The sequence below is a fragment of the Zonotrichia albicollis genome, chromosome 16, assembly GCF_047830755.1.
Source record: "Zonotrichia albicollis isolate bZonAlb1 chromosome 16, bZonAlb1.hap1, whole genome shotgun sequence".
Taxonomy (NCBI): Eukaryota; Metazoa; Chordata; class Aves; order Passeriformes; family Passerellidae; genus Zonotrichia; species Zonotrichia albicollis.
In genome coordinates this window covers 15,250,339-15,275,837 of record NC_133834.1, presented here as the reverse complement: position 1 = coordinate 15,275,837, position 25,499 = coordinate 15,250,339, and the positions used below count along the sequence as shown (strand labels likewise).

At 57.8% G+C, this 25,499-nt stretch overlaps 1 protein-coding gene across 1 annotated transcript; it reads right to left on the bottom strand.

Moving 5' to 3' along the window:
• Positions 1–297: 297 nt before the first annotated feature.
• Positions 298–24,758, bottom strand: PRR35 (proline rich 35). Its single transcript, XM_005493197.2, has 3 exons — positions 24,616–24,758; positions 5,006–6,717; positions 298–3,986 (listed from the first exon to the last, which is right to left on the bottom strand). Exons 1-3 carry the CDS (start codon positions 24,742–24,744, stop codon positions 3,056–3,058), a joined length of 2,772 nt encoding a protein of 923 aa, XP_005493254.2. The 5' UTR covers positions 24,745–24,758; the 3' UTR covers positions 298–3,055.
• Positions 24,759–25,499: the final 741 nt, after the last annotated feature.

Sequence of the window (25,499 nt, the reverse complement as noted above, 5' to 3'; positions counted from 1 at the left end):
GGGCAGCCCCTCTCCCCAGCACAGGACAAGCCAGGGGGATCCTGTTGTTGATCCAGCAGAATGAAAGAGTCAAAGCCCACCCACATAAACACAGACCACACTCAGCCAGTGTCAACATCTGGCCACATCCTGCTGGTGGCTCACCTGGCACCTCAAAAACAGAGGCTCTGTGACAGGAACTGTGACATGAGACTGCTGCAGCATCCAGCCAGAGCAGGCAGAACTCCCAGGAAAGAACAGAGCAGCCAGCAGCAACTTCCACTCGGAGGTTTTCCCTTTAATGGTTTGGTTTTTGTTTTGTACATTCGTAAAACTGTGAACAATAAATAGCGTGTGATCGGCCCCCAGCTTCCACTTGCCCCCCCAGCTTTCTGCAGAGGTGAGGGACACATGGAGTGACACAGGGAGGGTTGCTCTACTCATGGGAGGTGCTCAGCTCACATCATGGGCCCCACAGAGCAAGGCAGCATCCCAGCTCTGGCAGCAGGATGGAGTCAGGATCTGGGGACAGAGAGGTGACAGTGTGCAGGCAACATCTCAACTAGAAAGGGGTGAAAGGCAGCATGGCCTGGTGATCTGGACGTGGATCTCCTGCTGAAGCTCAGGACTGATGGTCCCAGAGCTCAGCTACCCCTCTGGTGTCCTGGATCTCCAAGGTGCCCGTGTTCAGATGGGGATCTGCTAAAAAATATGGGATGATGCTTGGAACTGGGAGGAAATGTGGTTTCCAGGTAGGCAGAGAGACCTACATGACTTGATGTTCCTCAGAGGAGGTAAAGGCAGGGAAGGATGTCATGGGGAAATGGGATTCCAACTTCCTGGCTGTGCCTGTGGGTTTCCTGCTGTGACTGGGGTGAAGGTCCAGGCATGGAAGAAGAGATGGTGAGGAGGGAGAATAGGGAGCCCTGAGATAAGGGAACAGGGAGGTGCTGGCAGGGGGGTGTGGGCTGCCAGGGTAGTGAGGGGGCTGGGGAGAGGAGGTGACAGCAGGGCATGGGGTGACAGACGGGCACAGGATGGCAGAAGAGGCTGGAGAGAGACTGGGAGGCTGTTGCGGGAGGGTAATGTGAGCAAGGTGCTTGATGTGGAGGGTCTGCTGTGCTGATGGTGATCTGGCATCCAGAGCTGACAGCACAATGCACACCCAGAAAGGCTGGCAATGCCACCTCCCTGGGCTCTAGGATTGACGAACTTCCACCCAGGTTCTGGGATCTGTTCTGGTGGGGTCTTCTCACCTTCTCTTGTGGAACCAAGGCCATGCTGGGAAGCAGCAGAACATGGCCCATCAGGAAGATCTGGAGCTGGCTCAAAAGGGCTACGCTGCAGAGCAGAACATCTCTCTGAATATCCCCCTTTCCCCCACCCCACACTTTCCTCCAGAGAGAAGAGACCAATAACCCCACAAGGGCCCTGTGCCCTAAGCAAATTCTTGCAGTGAGAAATAAACCCCTTTGATGATGTGGAAGCTTTGTCCAGAGAGCAATCAGGTGAGAAGGGCCAACTCTTCATTTGTCTGGGTCCATCAAAGCACCTGGGAATTCCAGGTCCCACACGGGGCCTTGCCTTCTTCAGCCACTGCAGTGGCCCACACTCTTTGGGCCCAGAGTGTACAAAGCTCCTGGGATGTGCTATGTATGTCCCTTATTTGTGGTTTTGCCACTGTCTTCTTTGTCCTGCCTTCCTGGCCCCCATCCCAGCACTTCCCATTTCAAGGAACAAGCCACCAAGTTGGGGAAGGGCCTGGGTGCTAACAGAACACCCCACCATGTCCTGAACACAAAGTGTGAATGGGAGAAGAATTGCTTCTCCAGGAGAGCAGTACACGGAGGGACTCCAAGAGTTCCTGGCCCAAACATGAGGGCATCCTGAGCCAGCCCAGATGTATCTTACAAGGGTGGTGGGGACAGGGATGTGTGACTGCCCTGCAGTGGGTCCCAGTCTGCCCAACAGAGTCAGAAGCCCCCAGTGAACACAAGGAGAATGTTTTGGGAAGGCCAGTGCTGATCCCACAAGCAGCAGGCACCTGCTGGATGGTTGGATCTCCAGTGCTCTGGCTCAGAGGTGGTTGCTCAGCATTGTTCCAGCTTGGAACAGGCCAAGTTTCTCCCTTCACAGTTGTTTTGGGGTTTGTGTTCCTTGAGCTCTGTGGTTCACAGCAGCATCCTTCTCACCCTAATTCTGTTTGAGGGATTAGGACTAGTGGGCAGGAGCTCCTGGGAGCTGAACTCTGCAGGACTGGGGCCTTGGGGAGGAACATGCATCACGTCTGCTTGGGGAGAGAGGGAGGGAAAGTCCTTTCTGTGTGAAGGCAAAAGGAGGACCAGGACACTGGATGGTCAGTGGACAGGAACAAGTCCCCACAGCCCAGCATTGGCAAATGGCCTGGGCGAGAGAGCTCAGGAGCCAGGTGTGGAGCTGGTGGCTCCTGTGTCGCACTTGTCATTGTGACCAGCAGGATGTTCTTGTTCTCCACAGTGCAGAAAACTCTTGGCCTCTGGGGCAATCCAGCCGGCCATCTGGTTCCTGGTTGTGATCCTCCAGCCTCTGTGAGACAAAGCCACTGTGTCTTTGCTCTGTACAGGGCGACAGCCATGGTCAGTTTGAGCACAACCTGGACCAACCCTTGGCCCTCTGTAGTCCCTCCCCTGTCTACAGATTGTGGGAACTGGGTGGCAAATGTCCCTGAGTGTCCCTGATGGGCTGGGTGAGCCTTTTGATGAAAGCTTGGTGCTTTTGGCAGTTTTCTCTTAGTGTTTTTAGCAGTTTTCTCTTGATGCCTGCCCCTTTCTGAGGGAGTTCCAGGACTGGGGTGCTGAGGCTGGGAGCATGCAGAGCCCAGCAGCACTGTCCGTGACACACTGGGGAGCACAGGGACTGGGTTTTTACACCTGGTGGATTCAGCCGGGGGAGCCGCTGGAACCCCACACTACGTGGTCCCAGCCAGGCAATGGTGGAGCTTTCATCCCCGACGAAGAGGAGGAGTGGAGAGGTGGGACACTGGGAAGTGAAGCATGAGGTGGTCAGTGAGATCCAGGAGCTTTGGAGCAAGGTGAGCTTAGGGGTCAGCATGCAGAGGGCTGTGGACACACACGGCGTCGGTGTCGGCGGGGAGGCCGCAGGACAGGGAGCGCTGCATGGCCCGGCAGCCCAGGGGCCCATCCTCGACGCCGGCTGGGAGCTGCGGGCCCTGCGTGCTGCTGGACCTGCCATCAGAGCAGAGCAGGACGCTGGAGTCTGCCTCGCACTTGGTGGGCCGGCTGTAGTAGGGCTCCATGACGTGGCGCAGCTCCAGGGGCACCGTGAGGGGCAGGACCTCGGCCTTGATCACAGCGCCCAGAGGGGCCTCGGAGGAGGCCGCCCGCAGGCTCTCGGAGCGGCTCATCTTGATCAGCAGGTCGATGGTTTTGTTCTCGGCCTCCAGGAGGCAGTTGGGCAGCCCCTCTCCATCTCCAGCCTCCCCGGGGGCCGGACGTTTGCTGAGGGGCCCTTGGTCTTTGCCGTGAAGCTTCTCACTTGCCAGACTCACGTTGCAGGGCTCCTTCTTGGCCTGCTGGACCTTCTCCAGACCTTCAGAGGATCTCTTCACCGACAGGTCCAGCGGTCCCTCATGGGGTTTAGTGGCTTTCTCCAGTGCCTGGTGGATGTGGTAGAGCTCTCTTCGGATTTTGACCAGCTGGTCCCTCAACTCTTTTTGCCCAGGGGTGTCCTCCTTTGCCAGATCAGACAGTTTCTTCTCCACCTCTTGGTACTCCTCCAAGGTTTTGGACAGGTCCCCAATAAGCACGGTTGTGGCCTCAGGGCCTGTCATGGCAGAAGTCTCTTGGGGTTGGCTCTGCTTGCAGAGGCCATGGTCCAGGGCAGCACCCACAGGGGGAAGGACTTCAGTGTCATTGCTCCTCTCTGGTTCCTCATGCTGGCCTGTGAGGACATCTGAGTACCAGTGGTCCAGGGCCTTGGGGATGTGGCCAGGGTTGGCCCTTGGACCACTGCAGAGAAGAAGTGGATACAATCAGTAGGGGAAAAGACAGGAAAATCCTCACACTTATGTCCAGGGCCAGCATTGCCATATTAGCCAGGTTTCCTCCACTGGCTGCTGCCAGTGTGGGAGCCTTCCAGGAAGGGCTTTGGTCAGAGCAGGCAGAGCCCTGGTGCACCTGCTCCTGGTGCTGCTCTCCGAGAGGAAGGTGGATCCTGACACACACAATTTCATATTTCATGGCACTGACAAAGGGAGAGGCCAGCCTGGGGAGATGGTGCTGATCCCACCTCAGCTAGCCCAGCCTGGATTCCCCCTCTTCTTGGAGCACTGGAGAATGTTGATGGAAATGGCTGTCCCACAGTCCTGAAGGCCCAATTGCAGGGAATCTGTCCAGCCAGCCTGAGGGCATGGAAAGGGCACGTGGAGATAGAAAACCAGAGATCTTCTCCACAGAAAGCTCCTCTGGGTGTCAGAGCTATGGGTTTACTGTGACATTTTTCTTGGAGCCACAGCTGGACTTGCACAACCAGGGGAGGAACTGAAATTCTGTTTAAAGGAGCTGTGCACATTTCTAGCCCCAGGTAAAAGGAAATGTTTGGGAACGTGACCCTCCTTCTGGGCTTTGAAACCAGAAGGTGAATCAAAGGAATGCAAATGTGTATGTTTAAAAATAGGCAATGATTGCCCCAGCAAACCTGGGATATTTGGGGACACAAGAGGTGCTTTCCTGGTTCCTGGGGAGCACACATCCTCCCCACACAGACACCACATCACCTCTGGCTCCATATAGATCAGGGGAAGGCGAGGGACAGCAAGTGTGACACAGCTCAGGTGCTTGGCTGCACTTGGGAGTTTTGAGGCCCTGGAGGGCAGGGAGCTCTGCTTGGGTGGGCACTGGTGTGGACCACCAGCCTGAATAGTGCTCAGCCCATGGATTAGAGGGGGGAACAGAGAAAAAAGAGGATATGGGGATAAACAAGAACAACCTGAAGTGAGGAGGAGGCAGAGAGATCTCAGGCACCTTACCTGCTCTGGTAGCTGAGCTTCCCAGGCATCATCCTTTCAGGTCCTATCAAATCCAGCCCATTGGCAGGGAACTTCCTCTTCAGTGGGTTTCTTGGAGGGCTGCTGGTCTCCAGACAGGTCATCACTGGCAACTCTGTCTTCCTGACACTGCTGTGAGTGAAAGCCCCATCCTTTATCCCCACCATGGTTTGGTAGATGTCAGTGGCTGACTTCTTGCGTAGGTTGCTGAGGCCCAAAGCTGGGTTGCCCTCCTTCTCCTGGGACAGCCATTTCTCTTCTTCTTCCTGCCCCACCATGGCAGAGTGGCTGAGCTCAGAGCCTGGCTCCTCCCGGACACCTTTGGCCCAAGGAAAGCTTGTCTTCAGCACGGGAACTTTCAGCAGCCCAGGTTTGTTTGGCTCACTGGAAGGTTTGGATTGAGGTGGTGTGGGCATGACCGAGCTCACCAGCTGCTGGGGGTCTGCCTTGCTGGAGGACATCTTGCTCTCGGTGGAGCCGAAGGTGTGCTCGAAGAGCAGGGGGTAGTAGAAGCGGGGCAGGAAGGCTGAGCGCTCGGGGCTCTGCAGAGGCTGGAAGTGAGAGGCATGGGGGTGCATCAGCTGGGCTGTGGAGGCCAGGAAGGGCAGCTGAGCCAGGTGAGGGTGTGTTGTCGTGCTGTTGGCCATGGTGGGGCTCAGGTAGGAGAAGAGACTGGGGTTCAAAGGGTAGTTAATACCCAGCAGTGAGAGGTTCAGGCCCTGAGGTTCATGGTAGTCACTGTAGGCTGGAGGGGGGTAGCACGGGATAATGTTGCTGTCGGTACAAGATGGGGAGACCTCAGGTGTGTTCCTCCTTTGCCCGTTTGCCACCAGCTTCCACTGCTCCATCAAGATCCCACCACTGGCCAGGCATTTCTTTGGCACTTTGCAATGCTTTGGCTTTGCATCTAGGTCAGGGGAGGCCATTTCCCTGCTCTTCATGACATGGTTCTTGAGAGAGAAGACATCTGTGATGATGAAGTCGGGCTCCACCTCCTTGCAAGGCTTGTTGTCCCTCTTGTTCTTGAAGCCGAAGACCAAAGTGTTCACTTCTGGTTCAGCTGGGTCACCTTGGCAACCTGGCTCTTCGTTTCTCTCTTTCTTCTCCCCCGCATCCATCTCCCTCAGCAGGCCAGCAACATCCTCCTCCTCCTCCTGGAACTGGCCCCCTTCCTCAGCAGCCCCTTCAGCAGGCAGGATCTCCACCCCTGCCATCGGCTTCTCCTCGTGGCCATCCCTGCTGGGGACCTGCCTGGCCCGGGCGGAGGCTCCCGGGGTGGCCGTGGGGTCACAGGTGTCCTGCTCGTCCCGCCGGCCCCGCAGCCGGGAGCTCTCCGTGTGCAGCAGCCGCAGCTCCGGGTGCAGCAGGTTGCCCTTTTTGTAGGGCCAGTCAGACTCGATGAGGAGGGACAGGGAGTTCTTGCACAGGCTGTACTTCATGTGGTTGTACAGGTGGGACTTCTCCATGCAGGTGAAGGGACACTGGAAGCATTTGTAATTGTAGGGTTTGCCCCATGGCCTCGGAATGTAGTGAGGCTTCTTCGGCTTCCTCTCCTTGTGCTTGTAGACCGAGGTCAGCTTGCAGCCCCCGTCGTCCTTGGACATGGTGGAGGCTGCCTGGAGATGGCTCCTGGTGGGAATGGAGGGGCACAGCAGGTGAATCTTCCCACGCCTCTCTGGGAAACACAATGTGCCCTGGAAGGGGGACAGCATGGAGGTGGTGAGCTGTGCCTGCAGCTCGCAGGGAGATGGCTCTGCTCTGTGGGCACCTCCTGGCCCCAGACAGGGGAGCCCCAGATAGTGGAGCTTCTGGGAGCTCAGTATGGAGCTCCAGGTTTGAGATTTAAATCCAGGCTGGATGGAATTTTTGATGGAATTTTTGCCCAAACCCTGCAGGTATGCCTGTATATACTGATCCCATCATCAACTCTCTTCTCTGAAACCACCCCAGAGGAAAAGGAAAACAAACACTATTAAAGGCGTTGGAGCTAAACCACCTCAAACTGACATTGAGGTGCCCAGGTGACCTGCCTGGCCAGCCACAGCCTCTCTGGGGCAGTCCCAGCTCAGCTCAGGGACCATTTCCCTGCTGAGGGCAGGGGATAAAAGAGAAAAGAGTCACAGCCCCAATACCATGCTGGTCATGGACTCATTTGGCTTTGCTGCCTCCTGAGCTACGGCAGTGCCAGAGCCTACCAAGGCGTTCCAAAGCTCTGGCACCAAAACTGCTGCAGAGCTGGGCTAAATTTGATACCTGCTGCCCAGCATGTGAACATGTGATCCACGAGCAAAAAGGGCAGTGGGACTGATGGACTGGATGGGAGAGGCTGCAGACTGCCTGCCTGAAACCTGGTGTTACTGCTGGAAAAGCAGTGCAGCCTCTCTAGCCCCATGGGACTGACACTGTCCTGTGACAGAACAGGGATAATCTGTCCTGGAAAACCAATCCAGGCTAAACTACATCCCCCCACTTCCAGGTGGTGCCAAGATCAAAATATCCAGCCAATATCCCTTACAGGACACTGACACTGGGCAGCCCCCTCTGTGCTTCCCACCACAACCTCCCTGCGGACAGCAGTGTCATGCCTGTCCCACAACCTGGCCGATACCAGCTCTGAGGTGGGCAGGAGGCACAGCTCCCCCACTCCTCATCTCACAGAGGAGTCAGACTGCAGAGACACCAGTCAGGAAATTGGGCTCCATCACAGATGACCAAGCAGTCACAGGGCACCCAACCCTGATGCAAATGCCTGTGTCACCCCTCCATATACTGCTTTGCTCTGGAGAGACTTGCCTGCTTCTCCTGGGGAGAGCAGTGAATTTGAGGGCTCATTCTGTGTGTCTGGGGCTCATTTCTCAGGGGCCAAACCCTTCCCCCATGTACCTGGTCCCAGGATAGAGCTCTGCCCCAGAGACCCTGCAGCCAGGCTGGTGTGGGAATGCAGCACCCAGAAAGGAAAAGGCCAGAAGCAGCTCCAGATTGGCACCAATGTGGCAGCTGGAGCCACTTGGGGAAAAAATCTGCTCCCTGGCTTCTGGGAAGAAGGAGACAAGATTGGGAGGATGGGAAGGGAAACAGCATGTGTCTCTGGAACTTTGGGCAGCTGGGACTGGGAGTTGCCTGGGGCCAGGCCCCAGCAGTGGCTCAAGAACCTGACAGCCCCTACAACAGGCCCTGCTCCCCAGCAGCCTGGAGTGTGCCTAGCAATAACCCACATCCTTCTGCACACAGTCTGGGGCTTCCCTGTGGGGCTGGGGGAACCATTGCAGCTCCCAGGGCAGGGGGATCAGCACAGCAGGGCCAAGGGGCTGGGATCAGAGTGGGATGGGCAGGGAAGGAGTCCTGCAGCAGCACCACACTGGAGGATGGATTGCCACATGGCCCCATGGTAGTGCTCACCTCCCATGGCTGGATGGAATTGCTGCTGCTCCCCTTGGTGAGCCCACACCTTGAGTCTGGCCTCTTGCCCTGCAGCCCCATGGCCCTGTGCTTTTCTCCCTAATCATCTGCTCCAGGTACACAGGGATGCTCTGGCTGCAGCCTGCAATACCAGTGGCCCTGGGGGGGACAGTCCTGGGGGCACAGTGCCACCAGCCCCATGACCAGGCAGTGGCTGTGCTGGGCTGAAGGATGCTCCCATATTCTGGTACCCACTCTCCTCACCAGGGGCACCTGGGGGCATCTCCTTCCCCTGGGAGCATATTTGTGTGATAGAATTACCTGCATAGAACTCTTTCCAATTTCTTTCTGAGGTTTGACATCAAACAAGGGAGTATATCCCACCTGCCATGGGGACAAGGAATGATCCACAGTGTGGCCTTCCCAGTGGCAGGCTGAGCTGCAGGCAGGGCTGAGGGACAATCCCTCCATGCCCACGACATGGGCTGAGCTGGTGCTTGACCCTGCCACCAAGACCTGCTCATGCAGAAAACAGGCAAAAACGTCCCCTTGTAACGAACCCACATCCCCTGGGATGTGAGGGGGAGCCCTGGGGGTGCAGCCCTGACCTGCAGCAGCCCAGGCTGGTTTCTCCCATCACAGTGGGATGTGCGGGCAGAGCTTGGGGCCTCCTGCCTGCAGGTTCACCTCAGCACTCCCCAGTGCCCGCGGGGACACGCCTGTCCTTCAGCCCTCAGCCACGCTGTGTGTGCGTCACGCCTGTGAGCTGTGAGAGCTGCACACACGCTGCGCTGCCCGCGGGAGCAGAGGGGATGCAGCAGCAGCTGGGCAGGATGGGCCCCTCCGAGCATCACTCCCTGGCTCCAGCCACTGAGCCTGGAGTGCCCTGAGCATCCCGGACCTGCCTGTCCCTGGTGCCCTGCCCCTTGTCACCCTGCTAGAGGGTGAGAAACCAAGAGTGGCGGAGCGGGGAGCTGGGCGCCTCGGCCCCACTGCGATGCACGTCGCCTGTTTGCAGGTCAGTTGAACAAACATTTGCTGTTTATGTGCCAGAGGCAGATTAAATCTTTGCTGGAAGACTGGAACTGGTTGTTCCATTCCTGCACACCTGATCCTCCTCCTCCAAGGCTGCTGCAAGAGCCGCTTGTTCCCCTCCTGTGCCCGGTGGTGCAGAGGATGGCAGAGAGATGTCCCATGAAGGGACAGGCAGCTCGGCTGCTTCCACATCCTTAACGCTGTGGAGAGGAGCAGCAAGAGAGGAAAAGGGGAAAGAGCAAAAAGGAAGAATGCAGAGAGTGGGGAGATGACCTGCGTGTGAGGCAGGCGGGCTCCGGCATCCCCAGAGCCGGCTCAGGCCCCGCGGAGCCGGCAGACAGGCGTTGTGGCTCCTGGTTGCTGAGCAGTTCCCGCACCAGCAGATCTTCGTGGTCTGCTGAGTCTCTCTCTGCCACAACACATTATTTCCAGTGGGCTGTCAGCTGCGGCGGCGGGGGCCGTGCCTGGGGGCAGCACCGCGCACCTGTGCCTGGGAATTGCAGCATCCCCGCTCTCCTCCCCGGGACCGCCGAGGGGAGAGGGGCACGCTCCGATGGAGGGAGGCGAGGGGAGGAGAAAGAGAAGGGGAGACAAAGGGAAGGAAGAAGAGAGAGATGCCCACGAAAGAGATCTGCAGTCCCTGGTGCTCCAGTATTTAAAAAATGCCAGCCTGGTCTCCAGGGACAGGGATGCACAAAGGGCACACAGCCACTGGGGCAGCTGAGCCACAGCACCTCAGTTGTCCACCCAGCTCACATCTCAAATAGCAGCCAAAACTTGATTTCCAGCATGTAGGCCAAGCATCTATGGTACTGCTCCAGTTTTCCTAACCCATCAACCATCCCAGCAGACCTGCTGCCACTGGACAAAGCACAGAGAATGCACAGCCCCACTCTGAATCTGCAGGAGCTTCTCTGGAAGCTGTGGAAACATTTAGCTCCTGAAGCATGTGTAGCCCCATCCCCATGCTGCAGCAGGGAGTTATTGGCACACCGCCCAGAGCTCCATCCTCAGCTTGTCCCCACAAGTCTCATTTGATGCCCCCCAATACTTTAACTGGTAGAAGCAGCAACCATGGTCCCTGTCCACCCTCCAGACACATGGCTCACCACCACAGCCCTGCTTCACCATCTCCTTTCCAGACTGAAGCTGGACACAGGGCCAAACCCTTCCAGAAGCCATCCCCTGCCCTGAGCCTTCTGGTGTGTGGCAGCCACTTGCAGGAAGGGGCTCAGTGCAGTGGGCTTCCTGCACCAATACAAACCCTCTCCACCCCTAGGTGGGCATGGGAACTTGCCCTGATCTGCTTTTGCAGACTCCCAAGAGTTTTTCTGACTGGAACAAAGACCCCATCTCTCAAACTGATGTCCTTTCTTTGCTGCTGACCTCCAAGTGCTTCAGTGCTGACTGGGAGGCTGCCAGGGAGCTGCAACGCTCCCATGGAAATTGGCTACCCTCAACCTTTCCCAGATGGCTGTAGGACATGGCATGGAGGAATGGGCTCAGGAAAGGCACTGAAGTTCTTCTCCAGTCAGTATTGTAGTGATGAACCTCCTGCCTTGCACCTCATCCTACAGCTGAGGATTCCTGTGGTCTCCTGCAAGCAGCTTCTACCCTCCACAGGGGGGATTTCACTGGTGGTGCCCTGCACACCCAGCACCAACCGCAGGACCAACCACAGCTTCCTTCCAGGCTGTCCAGGCCACTCATTTCCCAAGGCTCAGCATCACTCCAGTCTGCGTGGCCCTGGCATTGCTGTTTGTCAGGGATGCATTGCCCTGGTGACTGTGCCAGCACAGGACAGTGTGGAGCAGAAGCACAGCCATTTGGTGGGATCTCACACCAACCCCACAAACCTTCCTGCTCCTGCCGTTATCTGGGCTCTGCCTTTCTGGGGATTCCCGTGGGGTTTGATCCCGTTTTCCGCAGCGCCGGGGCTGGAGCAGCCGGGCAGCGGACGGGGAGAGGCTGGGCCGGGAGCCGCTGATCAATGCAAACCATTTTCCCTACACTGCACGCTTTTGCCGCAGGGGCTGCTCAGCTATTAGCGGCTATCGGGTCCCTTTTCCTTTTCATAGCCTGGAGTGGTGTGATTTGAGCTTTTAAGCGTTTATCGGAGCTGGGATGAAGGCAATTGGCCACGGCAAAGCAGCAGGCACTCGGCAAGAGGAGAGAAGCTTGGCTGGTGGGGCTGGGAGCTCTGCCCTCCCCAGCCTCACCCTGCACAGCCGCTCTGTGAGGGCTGAGGCCATCCCACCACCTCTGCCTCTGGCTCCCTACATCAGCAGCTTTGCAACTATTCCCTCTCGAGCTGTGCCTTCCTCCGGCTTGATCTCCATTATTGCACCAAAATCCCTTCTCTTCCCAAAAGCTCGTCTTCAGAAGAGCTGGGGTTCCCTGTCTCCTCCAGTCAATCTTTCCATGTCTGCCCACCCACCAATCTTCGTGTCCAGGGCCAGAGGATATGGTCCACATCCACAGCTCAGTGTGGCTGTGCTGCTCAGGGGGTTCTTCATCACCACTGCTGTGTCTCCATATGTGGGCTCACCAAATCATGTGCTTCACACCCCAGGGGCAAGACAAAGTCAGAGTCATGGTCTACAAATCTGACAGCATTTGGATTCCCAGCCTTTTGGTTTCCAGCATTTGGAGGGATCTGGAATTTCTGGTTGGGGAAGCTTAGCTCTCCTCACAGGTGGATTTTGGTGAGACCCAAACCCCAGCCCAGACATGGGCCCATCTTTGTGAGCATTGCTGCCTTTGGATGTGCAGATTGTCTGGCATCTCCTGCCTGTCCTTGGGCTGTCCTTCAGCCAGATGATGAACATACTCCCCATAGTCACAGCACCTCCACATGTAAAGCTTTCCCTCATTTTGTGTCAAATCTTCTCCCATTTGTGCACTTCCTCAAGAAGTGTTGCTATGTCTCTGACCTCTCCTCCAGCCTCCACCCACAAAAAGTTGGCCTGAAGGCTCCCTATGGCAACCCCAACACCCCGTGAAAAGCATTCAACCAAGTGACAATGGGCTGGAGTCATCATCGTCTGCCTGTGACACTCACAGCACAACTCACAGGCTCCCTGAGAGATGAGATCAGGCCGTCACAGCCTCCAGGCTACTCTCCAGAGACCTGAGGGTCCCTCACCACAAAGGGCTTTCCTCCCACAGCCTTTCCTGCTGCGAGCCCTTCGGGGAGAAGAGGCAGGTCCTGGTGAGGAGATATCAGACTGTCTCTCCACATTATATCAGCCACTCGCAAAGCTTCTGCCTCAGCCCCACTCTGGGAGCTTCCTACATCTTCCTCCACCTCCACTCTAGCTGCTAATGGAGCCTCAGGAGACCACAGGCTCCCGGCCATGGAGTCAGCAGCTCAATGGCAAAATGATCTCCAAACTTGTGAAGACATCATCAATGTCCGAATGAAAACGTGCAGCTGGATAGAGGGGAAAGTGTCTGTGCAACCCAGGAGGATCAGCAGTGGGGTTGGCATGCAGGGATGTGCAGGGGAGGTGGTGCCCAGGCTGGCATGGTGAGCATGGGGAGATGATTGCCAGCTGGAGAGAACTTGGGGGGCTTAAGAAGTGTGTGCAGCTGGAAGGGGAATGTAGGTCCAGCCATCCTTTGTGCTAAAGTCTGTGTCATGCCTGTAATGTGCAGGGCATTCCTGTTTCCAGATAAAATTCCACAGCTCTTTCCAGTTTCTATGACCTCTGAAATTCCTTTCCCCACTTACAAGTTTCTCCTTCTCCTGCTGGAGGAGGCTCCCACTGCCTGTGACACCTGCACGGGGAGGTTCCCTTGCAGCCTCTGGGGATCTCCAGAAGCCCTTTCTGGTCACTGGCACCTGTCCCCTCTGTGTGCTGTGGCACACCAGCAGCAGTCCAAGACAGCAATGTGGGGCTCAACTCTGACCTGATTACCAAAATCCACTGCTCCTGTCCACCACAGACCAAACCACCTGAGTGTCCTCAGTGTGGACACAGAGGTTAGATCAGCTCTCTGCCCACACCAGCACAGATCCCCAGTCTGGGTGTGGACAAGATTCCCCCTCCTCTGCCACCTCCCCTGCAAAGCAATGGGCTCTGTCATACACTGAGGTGCATTTAGTCACCCCTTGACCAAATTGAAGGCTCCCTGAAGCTCCCCAAACTTCTACAGCCCAGTTCCTCCTACTAGAAATGTTTTCATCCACTTTACATTTATCCTTGGGCAGTTCACATTCCATAAATGCCCTCCACTTTGCTTCTCCTGGCCTGGCAGAGCCCAGCTCTTTTTGTGTCTCCTAAGACACTCCAAAGGTGGCAAAGATTCCCATATTGATACAGCCTTGCTCTCTCCCTCCTGCTGTTCTTGTGTTTGCTGCTCAGGTGTCCTGCTCCACCAAATCACTCTCCATCTCCCAGATGCACCTTCTTGCAGTTCAGATTTACCCCATATCCTCTGGGGACAGGAACAGGGAGCCTTCACCCCTGCTCTGGCTGCCCCCTCCTGCCTTGCAGCCCAGCCCTCTCCTGCTCCTGGCTGTGCCCATTGCTGTGTCCTCACTTATCCTTTGCTGCAGGAGAGGAGCTTCACACAAGGACATCCCAGGCATTTCCCTCACCCTTCCCTATCCCCATTCTTCCTGCTATCTTTAGAGCATTTCCCATCCTCTCCTCTCTTGGTCCAGCTCCTGGCAGCCAAGGTCCTGGCCCTGCTCATGTCTTGGATGTGGCTCCTTTCCTGCAAAGCTGCTTTTTAGCTCATTTGCCAGGACATGCCCTGCTGCAGGGGGCTGCTGCATCCCAAATGCAGGATTTTACCCTTCCCTTTCTCCAGCTGGGAGCTGGCACAGCCCATTGAGCCCAGCAGTTCAGCCAGTTTTTGACCCACCTTGTCTTTGCATTTCCAGTTTGGCCATGAGGACATTACAGGAGAGGGGCCATGCTAAGGTCACCTAAACAGGATCCCTTTCTCTCCCTCCCCTGTTTAGGCAGCCAGTCCTCTCCTCACAGTGGGCAGTTGTGCTGCTCTGGAAAGATTTGCACACAGTAAATTCACCCTGGCACCTTCTTACCATCCTTGAAGATGGAAAGGACTTCAAGGAGGGCTCACAGCTGTCCCAGAGAGCAAGATGATGTCTGGTTCACTCTGGGTGCTCCCTGATGGGTCTGAGCCCTGTGTGCGGCAGGGCCAGGGGCCACTGTCCCTGCATGGAGCCCTGCACGTCTCAGCAGAGACTGGGATGGAGCTAGCAGTGCCCACAGCTGGCCCTCCCGGGGCTGTCTTGCTTGGGTCAGTGTCCCCAGGAGCTTGCAAAGCAGAGCATTGCTGGTGGCAGCACCCAGCCCTCGTTTGGGATCACCCCAGGCAGCCAAAGAACTTTGCTCAGTACATTCTCAGCACAGACCTGACTGCCAGCACACACTCAGTCACTGCCTCCCTTGATGGACTCTCCTGCCAGCTCAGGGGACAGGGGAGGGCAGGAAAGGGGACCACAGGTCACAGGGAGAACACCTGGCTCGTGTGCACACCCCTTTGTTTTCTTGGCTGGGGTGTTCTCCCAGGGAAATCCCCAAAGATCCTCCCTCCCCTGGCTCACAGGACAGGTCTCTCTGTAGCCAAAGCATGGCCAGGATGGGGCTGTGATTTCAATCCTAGGAAAGGGGGGTTGCAATGCTGGGGCCCCTCCCAGGAGGACATGGGCTTATCCCTGCTCCTCCAGCCACCTATTTTGGGATGGAGGCATTTAAATCATGGCAAGGTCCAACCAGTCACCAAGGAACTTCCACCTGCGAAAAACTTTTTATGTTTAAGGTTAAAGCCAATAAAATAAACTGGGAAAGAGGGGCTTGATGTGCCATGGGCAGTTTTGTGACCACATCCATGAAATCCAGTCCACTGCAAAATCACTTTCAAAACAGTAACATCCCCTGCTTCTCCCTTCCCATCCTTAAGAGAGCACAAACAATTCCACCTGCTAAATAAAAATCTAAAGGGGAAATGGTTCAATGCTGGCTGGGAGAGCTTGGGAGCAGCAGGGAAATTGCAGAGAAGAAAAGCTTGTTGGGATGGACTGCAGGGAATGTGGAGGAGCTCTGCCAGGCAGAAACCTTCTCACAGGGATGGGACACCCTGGCACAGGGCCAGCACACAGGGACACCCAAAAACCCTTCAGGAGAGGAGCTCAGACTGCTCCTGGGGGTTACAGCTCCCAGCAGAGAGGAGGGACGAGGCTGCTCTGAAGGGACACAGAGCACACCAGGCACCACGTCACACCCTGAGCACAACACACCTCTTTGCAGCCTCTCTGCAGGCAGATTTCTCTCCCAAACATGTTTTTCTTCGTATTTATTTTTATTCTTATATACCTATTTATTCTTGGGCAGGACCCCCTGCAGTACTGTGGGCAGCAGGCACCTCTCTACTTTCTGCTGGGTACTTGGTGTTTGGTTGGGCTCTTAATGCAATTAAGGGTGGTGCTGCCTGCTGGGATCCTCCCTGTGTTTCCAGCTGCATTGCACCCCAAAAATGGGCTGGGATGAGCTGCTCAGCCCCTGGCCCCACACCGTGGCTGCAGGGTGGGGACAGGAGCCGAGGGCGCTGCTGTGACTGGAGGCAGAGACGCCAAGAGGGCAGGTGGCACTCGGCCACCAAATTGCCCAGCGAGGTCTGCACTGGCCGAGGGATGACCAGGAGGAGTAAGAAGGGCCCGAGGCAAAGCCACCGGGAGGAGGCAGGGATGTTATTAGCGGTGCAGGAAGCGGGAATTCAGCTCGTTAGGCTGCGCTGTGCCGCAGGACGAGGTGGAATGGCCGTGCAGCCGCATTCCTGCGGGTCCTGGTGCCGCACACTGCCGGGAGCAGCCGCTGTGACATCCCCGGATGCCTGGGCAGGAAGGGGTCTGTCTTCATCCCCCCTTCCCTTCATCCACCCTCCCTCTCTGCCCCTGGGTGGGGCAGCGCTCTAAAATTCCTTGGAATCTCCGGGAAAGAGTGAGAAGACCTAAGGGAGTGAGGGGTGACACATCCACAACCTCCTGTCCCAGATCTTCATGGAGGGGAACCCAAATCCTCGTCAAGGAGGAGGAGTGAGAGCAGGGCAGCAGCATCCAGTGGACACCAGAAACTTCTCCCAGGGTTTGCCACCACCCTGATGCACAGCTGGGCCTCACTGACCTCATTTCCTTACCTTTTTTCAAGAAGCCCCTGACTGCTGTGGACTATTCCTTGTTATGTGACCTTTTGATTTAATTGCCAAAATCCCTACAAACACGCATTCCCTGGCGTGAGGAAGTATATTCCTAGTTGACACCATTAAGCATCTCAGTAACTCACCTCCTCTGGCAATTCAACAACAGCTCAGTTTAGTTTTCACTTCCTTTAAGAAGGATTCAGAGGGAAGAAAAATATGGATAACAACTATAATACTGTCTCACTGTTAAATTTCCCCCTTCCCCTGGTTTGTATTTTTTCACAATTGCAAACACGCATCACATCTCCAAACCTGCAGAAAACCATTGATCTTTTTGATTATTCCCCAAACGTGGAGAGGTAAATTTGTTAAAATTAACCTGCCCTCTCTGCCCTCGCAGGCTGGTTCCCTTTTCCCAATGTATCCTTTCATTTTCCGGTGGGGAAACCAGTCAGACCTCTGAATCACCACACGGTCACGGGGAAAGCATCCAAAATCCTCCACAAAGTTTCTATTGTCAGGGACTCGCGTGAGCAGATCCCCGGTGAAGGCAGTCGGACGTGTCATTAGGAGAGCAACCCAAGCAGAAAGGCCCCATATGACCTCCCCGGTGCCGAGTGCCTTTAATAATCAGGAGTTACACGGCTTGCAAAGAGAGCGAGGAGCGGGATCAGAGAGCATCACTTGGGAGCACTCGGCTCCCTGCTCCCAGCGGTTTGCACATCCCGGGCACCGGCTCCTGCTCCCGCCTGTGCCGTGGCACAGCGCTCCCCTGGGCACCGCCAGATGCCCAGAAATGTATTTGGGACAGTGCATAACTGGCAGGAGCAGGCAGCTTTTAACAGGGGGTTGTTTTCCGCTCCAGGTCTTTAGTGGGTTTTGTTCCCTGCCCAAATCCGCAGCGAGTCCCTCTGCTGCCTCCAGCACGGTCCACCCTCCGCCCATCCCATCCCTCCCCAAAACAGATTGAAATGTCAGCACTTACAGCTCGGCCCCCGTCCCGGCGGGGTCCCTGCTCGGGGCCGGGGGGCTGCGGGGAGGCTGTGGGAGCGGGCCGAGGGCTGTTCCCCCCGTGCGGGACACAGCGTCCCCAAACCCCGCCGAGGCGGGGGGCGGCTGATGTCCGGAGCCACTCCTGAGCATTTACAGGCTTGTTTGCAGGAAACATCAAACTCGGCAACAGAAGCTCCAGCCCAGGAGTCATCGCCCCCGCCGTCCCTCCCCACCCTCTTGCTTGGTCTCATTTGTACCGATTTGCCCCGCAGGCTTCGCGCTGATTTGCCGTGTCCCTGGCAGGGCTTCGACCGGGGAGGGGGAGCGGGAGCAGACGGGGAGCGGATCGGGGGGAGCAGCCACGGGGAGGGTGGTGGGGACCAACAGGAGCCTGGCTTGCCAAAAGCAGTTCAGACCTAGAAAAAGCTTTAATGTGCACAGACGGAGCAGGCTGGAAGCAAAACCAGCTGGGCTGGAAGAGAACGTGCTCGGCAAGAGGCTGGTTTGGGGCTGGGTGCGTGCGTGGCTCCGGGCTGGCTCCTTGCTCCAGCCCTCTGCCCCCGGAGGGGAGGCAGAGAAGGGAGGGGAAGGTTACATGTAAAAATTCCCCTTCCAACATCAACTTTTCTTATCGACGAGTGATGGGCACGATGCCAGCCTGGTTTTCTCCGGAATTAATGATTTACCTGCTCCTGCCACCACCCTTGCCCTGACATCTCCCGCACTACATCTCCGGCTCAAGATCCCCCTCTATGCCACGAGATGGGTCCTCTGGAGCTGGGACAGTCTCACCATCATCCTCACCTTGTGCCCACCCTGGATACCATCACTGTACCCTAATGCCCTGTGTGGGCTGAGCACCATCACCCATGGAGAGAAACAGAAGCCCCATGTGGGGGTGATTCAGAGCTTGGGTGCATCCCTTGTCCCCTTGCAGGTCTTTTTCTCCTAGAATTGAGTCCCAGACCATCCAGTTGGAGTGGCTGGCACCCAGCAGGGTGTTCCCCTGGTTGGAAGGACTGTGGGAAGCTGTATCCCAAGAATCTCCTCACAAGAAGTTAGACGCAGTCCAGATATCTGCATTGGGCTGTCCCTGCACGGCATGGTTTAATGCAATTCCTTAACACTGGACCCTTCCAAAACCTCCTGATGCTCTGGGCCAGCTCATCTCTTTGGGGACAATAGAGGACACCCTGTGTCCCCCTCATACTGGCCCACCAGCTCCATGTCCTCGGTTGATTATTTCACAGGGCTCTGCTGTCAGATCCAGCACTGGGCACAGCACTGGGGACCCCCCCGGCTCTGCACCCCCTGTTCACGAGGGGCCCCTGGCTGTGCTCTGTCCCCGCAGCGTGGCAGGGACACAGCCCTCGCCGGGCTCTCCGCAGGCAGCCGGGCCCAATCTGCCGTGGCTCAGGGCCACCTGTGCTGGCTGCCCGCGCCATCTGCGAGGGGCGGCTGCCACCCCCGCCCGGGTCAGCGAGCAGGGCACGGCGGGGCTGGGGCAGCTCGGGCCGGGTGGATGCCGCTGCATCCCGGAGCGGGGAACAGGAGGGGATGGGAGCAGCCCCCCGCAGGTTCCTCCCGGGATCTGCTGCCGAGGGGTTTGGGGGACATTCCTGAGCCCTTTAGTGGGGACAGTGCGCACCCCGGCCTCGCCGACTGGCTGCAACCCCTGCTCCTGCTGCGTCTGGTGCAGGGACACAGAGGTGGATCCCGGGGGGGTTCTCTGGGGGTGTCCTGAATCCGGACCCCCTTGCACTGAGCACGCGGCTGAGCATGGGGACATCCCGTCCCCTCCTGTCCAAGGGTGTCCCAAGGGGAGCAGCCAAAGGACCCCGGGAGCCTGTTGGCAAAGAGATGTGTCTGCCCTGGTGGCAGCCACCATCCTCTCCTCCCTCCCTGCTCAGCTCCAGGAGCATCCTGAGAGCTCCCGTCCCCGGCCGGAGCCCCCCGCATGTCTGGAGTCCCGGAGCCGCTGGAGCCGCTGGAGCCGCTGGAGCCGCTGGAGCCCGGCACCGGCAGGCTCAGCCCGGGGTCCCCGCCTGTCCTGCTCCCAAGGGACGTCGTCCTTTGATGAGCCGATAACGGAGCCTGCCCTGCGCCTTGCTACAGGTAGCCGGAAAGTTTTATTCGTCACCGGCTGCTGGAAAGGTCACGGCGTCCTCCTCCCCCTTCTATTTCTGGCCGTGCCCTTTCGCCGTGAGCCGGCAAGCGCTGCCGTGCTCTGCACCCCGGACACGCCGTCTCGGTGCCGGGTCCCGGGGGCGGTGGCAGCGCTACGGGCAGGATGCTCTGTGCCTGCCCACGCCGCCCGGGCTCTGCAGGGACCAGAGAGACCGCTGCAGGGCGGGGGGGGCCGTGTGCCATCGGCTTCATGGGGAATAATGGGAATTTGGGGGTGCTGCAGCAATCACCGCGCCCCAAAGCCGGAGGAAGTGGGTCTGGCCCCGGCTGGCACCGGCACTGGCACCTCCCGAGGCACCGGGGCTGCACGGTCGGTGCCGTGCCTGGATCGGGGTGCCAGGGGTGCCCGGTCTGTGCCGTGCCTGGAGCAGGGTGCCAGGGGTGCAGCGGTCGGTGCCATGCCTGGAGCGGGGTGCCAGGGCTGCCCGGTCAGTGCTGTGCCTGGAGTGGGGTGCCAGGGGTGTATGGTCTGTGCCATGCCTGGAGCAGGGTGCCAGGGGTGCAGCGGTCGGTGCCATGCCTGGATCGGGGTGCCAGGGGTGCCCGGTCAGTGCTGTGCCTGGAGCGGGGTGCCAGGGGTGCCCGGTCTGTGCCGTGCCTGGAGCAGGGTGCCAGGGGTGCAGCGGTCGGTGCCATGCCTGGATCGGGGTGCCAGGGCTGCCCGGTCAGTGCTGTGCCTGGAGTGGGGTGCCAGGGCTGCACAGTCGGTGCCATGCCTGGAGCGGGGTGCCAGGGGTGTACGGTCTGTGCCGTGCCTGGAGCGGGGTGCCAGGGCTGCCCGGTCAGTGCTGTGCCTGGAGCGGGGTGCCAGGGGTGCAGCGGGAGGGTGGAGGGTCGGAGGGACCCCAGGAACCCCGCCCAGGGTCGGTCCTTCAGCACAGACACACGGACAGCTCTCAGCTGCCCTGCACAGATGGGAACGGGAGCATTCCAGCACTGCGGAAACGTGGGCTGTGCGATGCCCCCCGGTTTTACTGCTGCCACCCAAAAGTGGGGAGCAAAAAGGGAACACCCCTCACTGACAACAGGAGATTGAAAAAGGGGATTCACCCTGAAAACTGCCCTTTGCTCTAACCGTGCAGGTTTTTCCTAACTCTGAGACATACCCAAAGCTTCATCTGAGCTCTTCCTGTGGGTCAGGCAGGATGAGCCCAGGGATCCACCAGCCTTCCCAGCCGCTGTGGCCTGGGATCACCCCGGACCCAGCTCTGCGTGCGTGGGTTGGCTTTCAGCTGCACAAGGAGCCCTGCAGACCCTTTGTACCCCAGAGAGGGACCCTGTTAGTGCTCACAGCACCCCAGCACGTCCAGGGAGGGCTGTGAACCCAGGAGGAGCTGCAGAGCAGCCCAGCTCCCCTTCCCAGCCTCCCCAGTTTGCCCAGGCAGAGTTGCACCCCTCACAGTACAGAGCCTTTTCCAGCTCTGGGCCAACCTGAAGAAGGTTAAGAAAAGCCCTGGGGAGGTTTTTCATCCCTCTTTGTTCATGGAGCAAAGATATTCCCAGCCCTGAATCTATAGATTGGCCCTTAAACTACAACAATCTCCAGGGAGCAGAGAAACAAACGTAGATTTTGGTTGCGGTTTGTTGTGTTTTGTGGTTTTTTTTCTGTTTCTTTTCCTACACAGACAGTCTTTGCCCAGGAGGGGTTAGCATGAAAAATGCATGTGGGGATTGGGGGAGCGGGGGGAGTGGGAGGAAGGAGCTATCGATCAAGCGTCTCTGAAAGCCACGCAGCTGTGCCAGCCCCTGCCTCTGCCAGCCCTTCCTGGAGCTCGCAGTGCCAGGCTCTGTGCCCGCCCTGCCTTTGGGATGGGGCCCCTGATGTTGTGCCCAGGGAACCACCCTGGATCCCGCGCTGCAGTGATCAGATGCCTCTGCCAGCCCTTTCCAGCAGTGCCAGTGCCAGGCTCGGTGCCTACCCCGGGTTTGGGATTCAGGAAACCGCCCTGGATCCCGCAGAGTGATCGGATCCAATCCCTGCGCTGTGTGTGGCTCCTCCATCCAGCTCACAGCTCTCTCCTCACCGCACAGCATGTCACAAATGGGGCCTTTTCTCCCAGATCCAAGGGATTCTCCTCCCAAGCTCCACAGAACCATAAGGAGGATCTGAGCAACAGCAACAGCTCTGCTCTCTGTGCCCATCAACCCTCCTGCCCGTCACACACCTTCTGTACTAATCAGAAATAATTATAATAATTGCAAATAATAAAAATCCTGAGCCTGATGCAAACAGGGGCACGTTTGAGGGTGGGCTCCAAGGCAGGCAACCAAGCACGAAGATGGGCAACCCAGCCCATCTCCCAGACCAAGAGGAGCAAGCTGGGGCATCTCCAGATCCAGCAAGGGCTGATGCTGGCAGGAGATCAGGGACACAAGTCCTACTCTCAGCTTTAGGAGCTGTGCTGTGTCTGGCCCCGGCAGAGCTGGTGCTCCTAACAGGGCTGGTGCTTCCCACAGTCAGTGCCCTCGTAGCTGTGTCTCTGAGAAACCCAGGGTACAACCCCTGTATCAGGGTAAGGCACTGCAGGGGTAAAACCTTCTCCAGATGGTGCTTATCGAGATGGGAACATCAAGAAATGGCGCTGGAGTGGACGCTTTGTGCTATTGCTGTCTCCTCCACCAAACCCAGCACTGCTAGCCAAAACCAGTCTGGAGCCTGGGAGAACCAGAAGGGCTGATTTTAGGCATCACCTTGGCTGAAAGTGCCCTGAAATTTGTCCCAAATGTGAGATTTGGGAAGGGTGGGAGAGGAGGAAAACAGAGAGGAGAAAAGCGGCGGGAGAAAGGGATTATATTATCCCATGGCGGGGAAAAATCCCTGACATCTTCGCTTCTCCCTCTGGCTGGTCACTAGAATGTGGCATTGGTGACCTCCTGCTTTTCCAGTGGCACCAGGATGTGGCACCCAGAAGTTCCAGCTTGGCCTGATTTAGCTGAGATTTTGCTCAGTTCCTGCCATGCTCGGTTCCTGTGCACCTGGGGGGAGCAGCTCGGTGCCCTGCTCACAGCTGGGATTTTGGGGTGTGAACACAACCAAGGGGGCTCAAAAACGTTGGAGAGGGGCTGAGCTGTCCTCATTTCAGTACAGAAATCTGAGAACATTTGCTACCAGGAATGATTTTCAAAGATGTGGAGCCGTGGGGAAGAGGTGTCCTCTCATCCGCTGTGGTCCCAGGCAAAGGCAGGGGACTCCCCAAGACCCAAGGCCCTGTGCTGCCTGATCCCGGCCATTCTGAGATACTGTGAGCCCTCGGATTTCCAACCCTCACGCAGGTAAAGCTCAGAGGGAGCAGAGGGAGAGCTTGGCCCGAGTCACCAACCCCAGCCTGGCGCAGACCCTCGGCTCCCTGCCAGCCCCCAGCACATCTCGGCCCCTGGGTCCATAACCCAACACTCAGGCAATCACACCTGAATGCCTTCAGGATGGGCATCTCCAGCCGTGCCCGCGGCCCCGGTGCCCTCAGCAGGGTGCAGAGTGCTGTAGAGGTGAGCCCAGCCCCAGCCTGGGTGCTGGGGACACAGCCGTCCCCTCCAGCCCCAGCCCGGGTGCTGGGGACACCGCCGTCCCCTCCCGCCCCAGCCCGGGTGCTGGGGACACCGCCGTCCCCTCCTGCCCGTGGCAGCCGCAGCTCCGCTCACCGAGGTGCCTCTGACCGCTGCAGGTTCTCTGAGTGCCCTTATCTGAACGCAATGTTAATTACACCCGGTGCTGAGCTCTGATGCTCCCCTGGGCTGACCCTTCCTACGTGTACTGGGGCACTGCATCGAGGGCTGAGCCAGGCACACAGAGAGGGGGAAACTGAGGCACAGAGCAAGGGAACATCCTCAGCCTTCACCCACAGAGCAGTTCTATCATTGCACTTGCTGGGGGTGTAAAAGCCCAAATGCACCGAAACATTAATTTTAATTATTTTGTCCATCTTTATCCCCGTTACAATTACAGATCCCTTTAGCCTGGGACTGCCAGGGCTTGTCCAAGACCGGCAATTCCTGGAGGTTCCGCAGCCCCAAACACAGCCAGGGCTGCTGAACCCACACATCCCCAGCAGGCGCAGCCGAAACCCCAAAGCACACAAACCCCTCTCTGCCCTGAGCTCGGGAGGCCCCGCCGAGCCCGGAGCTGTTGCTAGGATGATTTTCCATCATTGAGCAGGACACGAACTATCCCCGGCACAGAGCCTGCTCCCCTCCGTGGGGCCGTGTGTGGAGCGGGGATGCCGCAGCAGCCGGGCTGGGCTGCACAAACCCCCAGACCCGCACAAACCCCGCACAAACCCCGCACACTTCGGTCCAGCCCGCGTCCCCCTCAGTCCCAGCTGGGAACAGCTTCCCTTGCAAAGGAAATTCCAGCGCAGGAAGGTGAGGGCAGCCAGGCAAGCGCTGGAGGCGGCGGGCTGAGCAAAAGTGCTTTTTAAAGTTGTTTGATGGTTTCTTTTGCTGCTTTGTCAGAGGCAAAGGGACCCCAGCGGGATGGGCCGGGGATGGGCTGGAGATGCCGGAGAGCAGCCGGGCAGGAGCAGGCGCGGACCCCACAGCAATTAGTGCGAGTAAAGGAACGTCGGCTGGCCCGGGATGCTCTCCCACTCATGGTGCCCGTGTTTGCAGCGACAGAGCTGAGGCTGGGCTCTGCCAGATTCCATCACTCTCCACCACTGTCCTGAACTCCGCTGGCACCAAAAACGCTTTAAAAATCCCGGCTGACAGCAGCAATAACTGCCCCATCCCAGCTGCCTGCACGGAGCAGGTCCCTCGCACGTTCCCCCTCCCTGGGAGCCCTCGGGGAGAAGGAGGCGAGGGGCACTCACCTGCACGCAGGGCTCCTCTGCCTCGCCGCCGCTCCGCTCTGCCTGATGTTCGCTCTGTGGAAGTGGGAAGCGTTTTAGATCATGCACTAGGTTATATATTGTCTGCAAGTCTGGCCCTAGGGCGTCCATCAGTTGGTCTTGCTTTGCTCCTGCCCCTATATGGAAGATGCATCACATGCTCCGCGGCTCCCAGCTATCCGCCTGGCGAAAGAGGAAAAGAAGAAGGAGAGGAGAAAGGGGGAAGAAAAAAAAAAATTAAAAGGATCTTCATCACCATGAAAGAGACAGGGAGAATTTCTCAGTGGAAAACCCACCAGCCAGAAATCCCTGCCTGACCTGAACTTTCCCGGCTCTCCTTTTGTTATCCCTGGCTCCCAGTGCCCCTTTCATCTCTGTTCAAGGCCGGGGAGATGTGAAGGTGCCTTCACCTTGATCACTCTCCTGCCTTGCTCGGAGCAGGTGAGGGGCTGCAGCTTCTGCCTGGTGCTGCTGTCCCCCTGCAGCTCTCCAGCACTGAATATTTATCCCTGCCCAGCCATGCCCCCCGTGCTGCCAGGCAGGGCAGGGATGGGATGGGGCATTCCCAGGGCTTCCCAACCATCCTGCCCCAAACACACTCAACACCCTGGGGCATCAGGGCCATCTCACGGGGGCAAAGTTACTGAGGTGGCATCTCCTGGAGTGGGGCTGGCCAGGAAAGCTCTGTGTGGTGCTTGGAATGGGGGCTGCTCCCCTCACCCACCAAGGAAAAGGGGCTGGGGGGGAGCTCAGTCAGGTGTGACTGTCCTGGCCACCACCGTGGTGGGGACAGGAAGGACAGGCAGGAGCTGCTGCATCTCCTGTCCTGCCAGATGTCCTGAGGGTTTGAGGACATTTCTCCAGAA

Excerpts from the sequence above, each read along its gene's own strand:
- PRR35 (XM_005493197.2), bottom strand. The coding sequence starts at position 24,744 with ATGGACGCCCTAGGGCCAGACTTGCAGACAATATATAACCTAGTGCAT. Across the intron at positions 6,718-24,615 it reads CAGAGGAGCCCTGCGTGCAG|GGCACATTGTGTTTCCCAGA; the intron begins GTGAGTGCCCCT and ends TCCCCCTTCCAG. Across the intron at positions 3,987-5,005 it reads AAGCTCAGCTACCAGAGCAG|TGGTCCAAGGGCCAACCCTG; the intron begins GTAAGGTGCCTG and ends TCTTCTCTGCAG.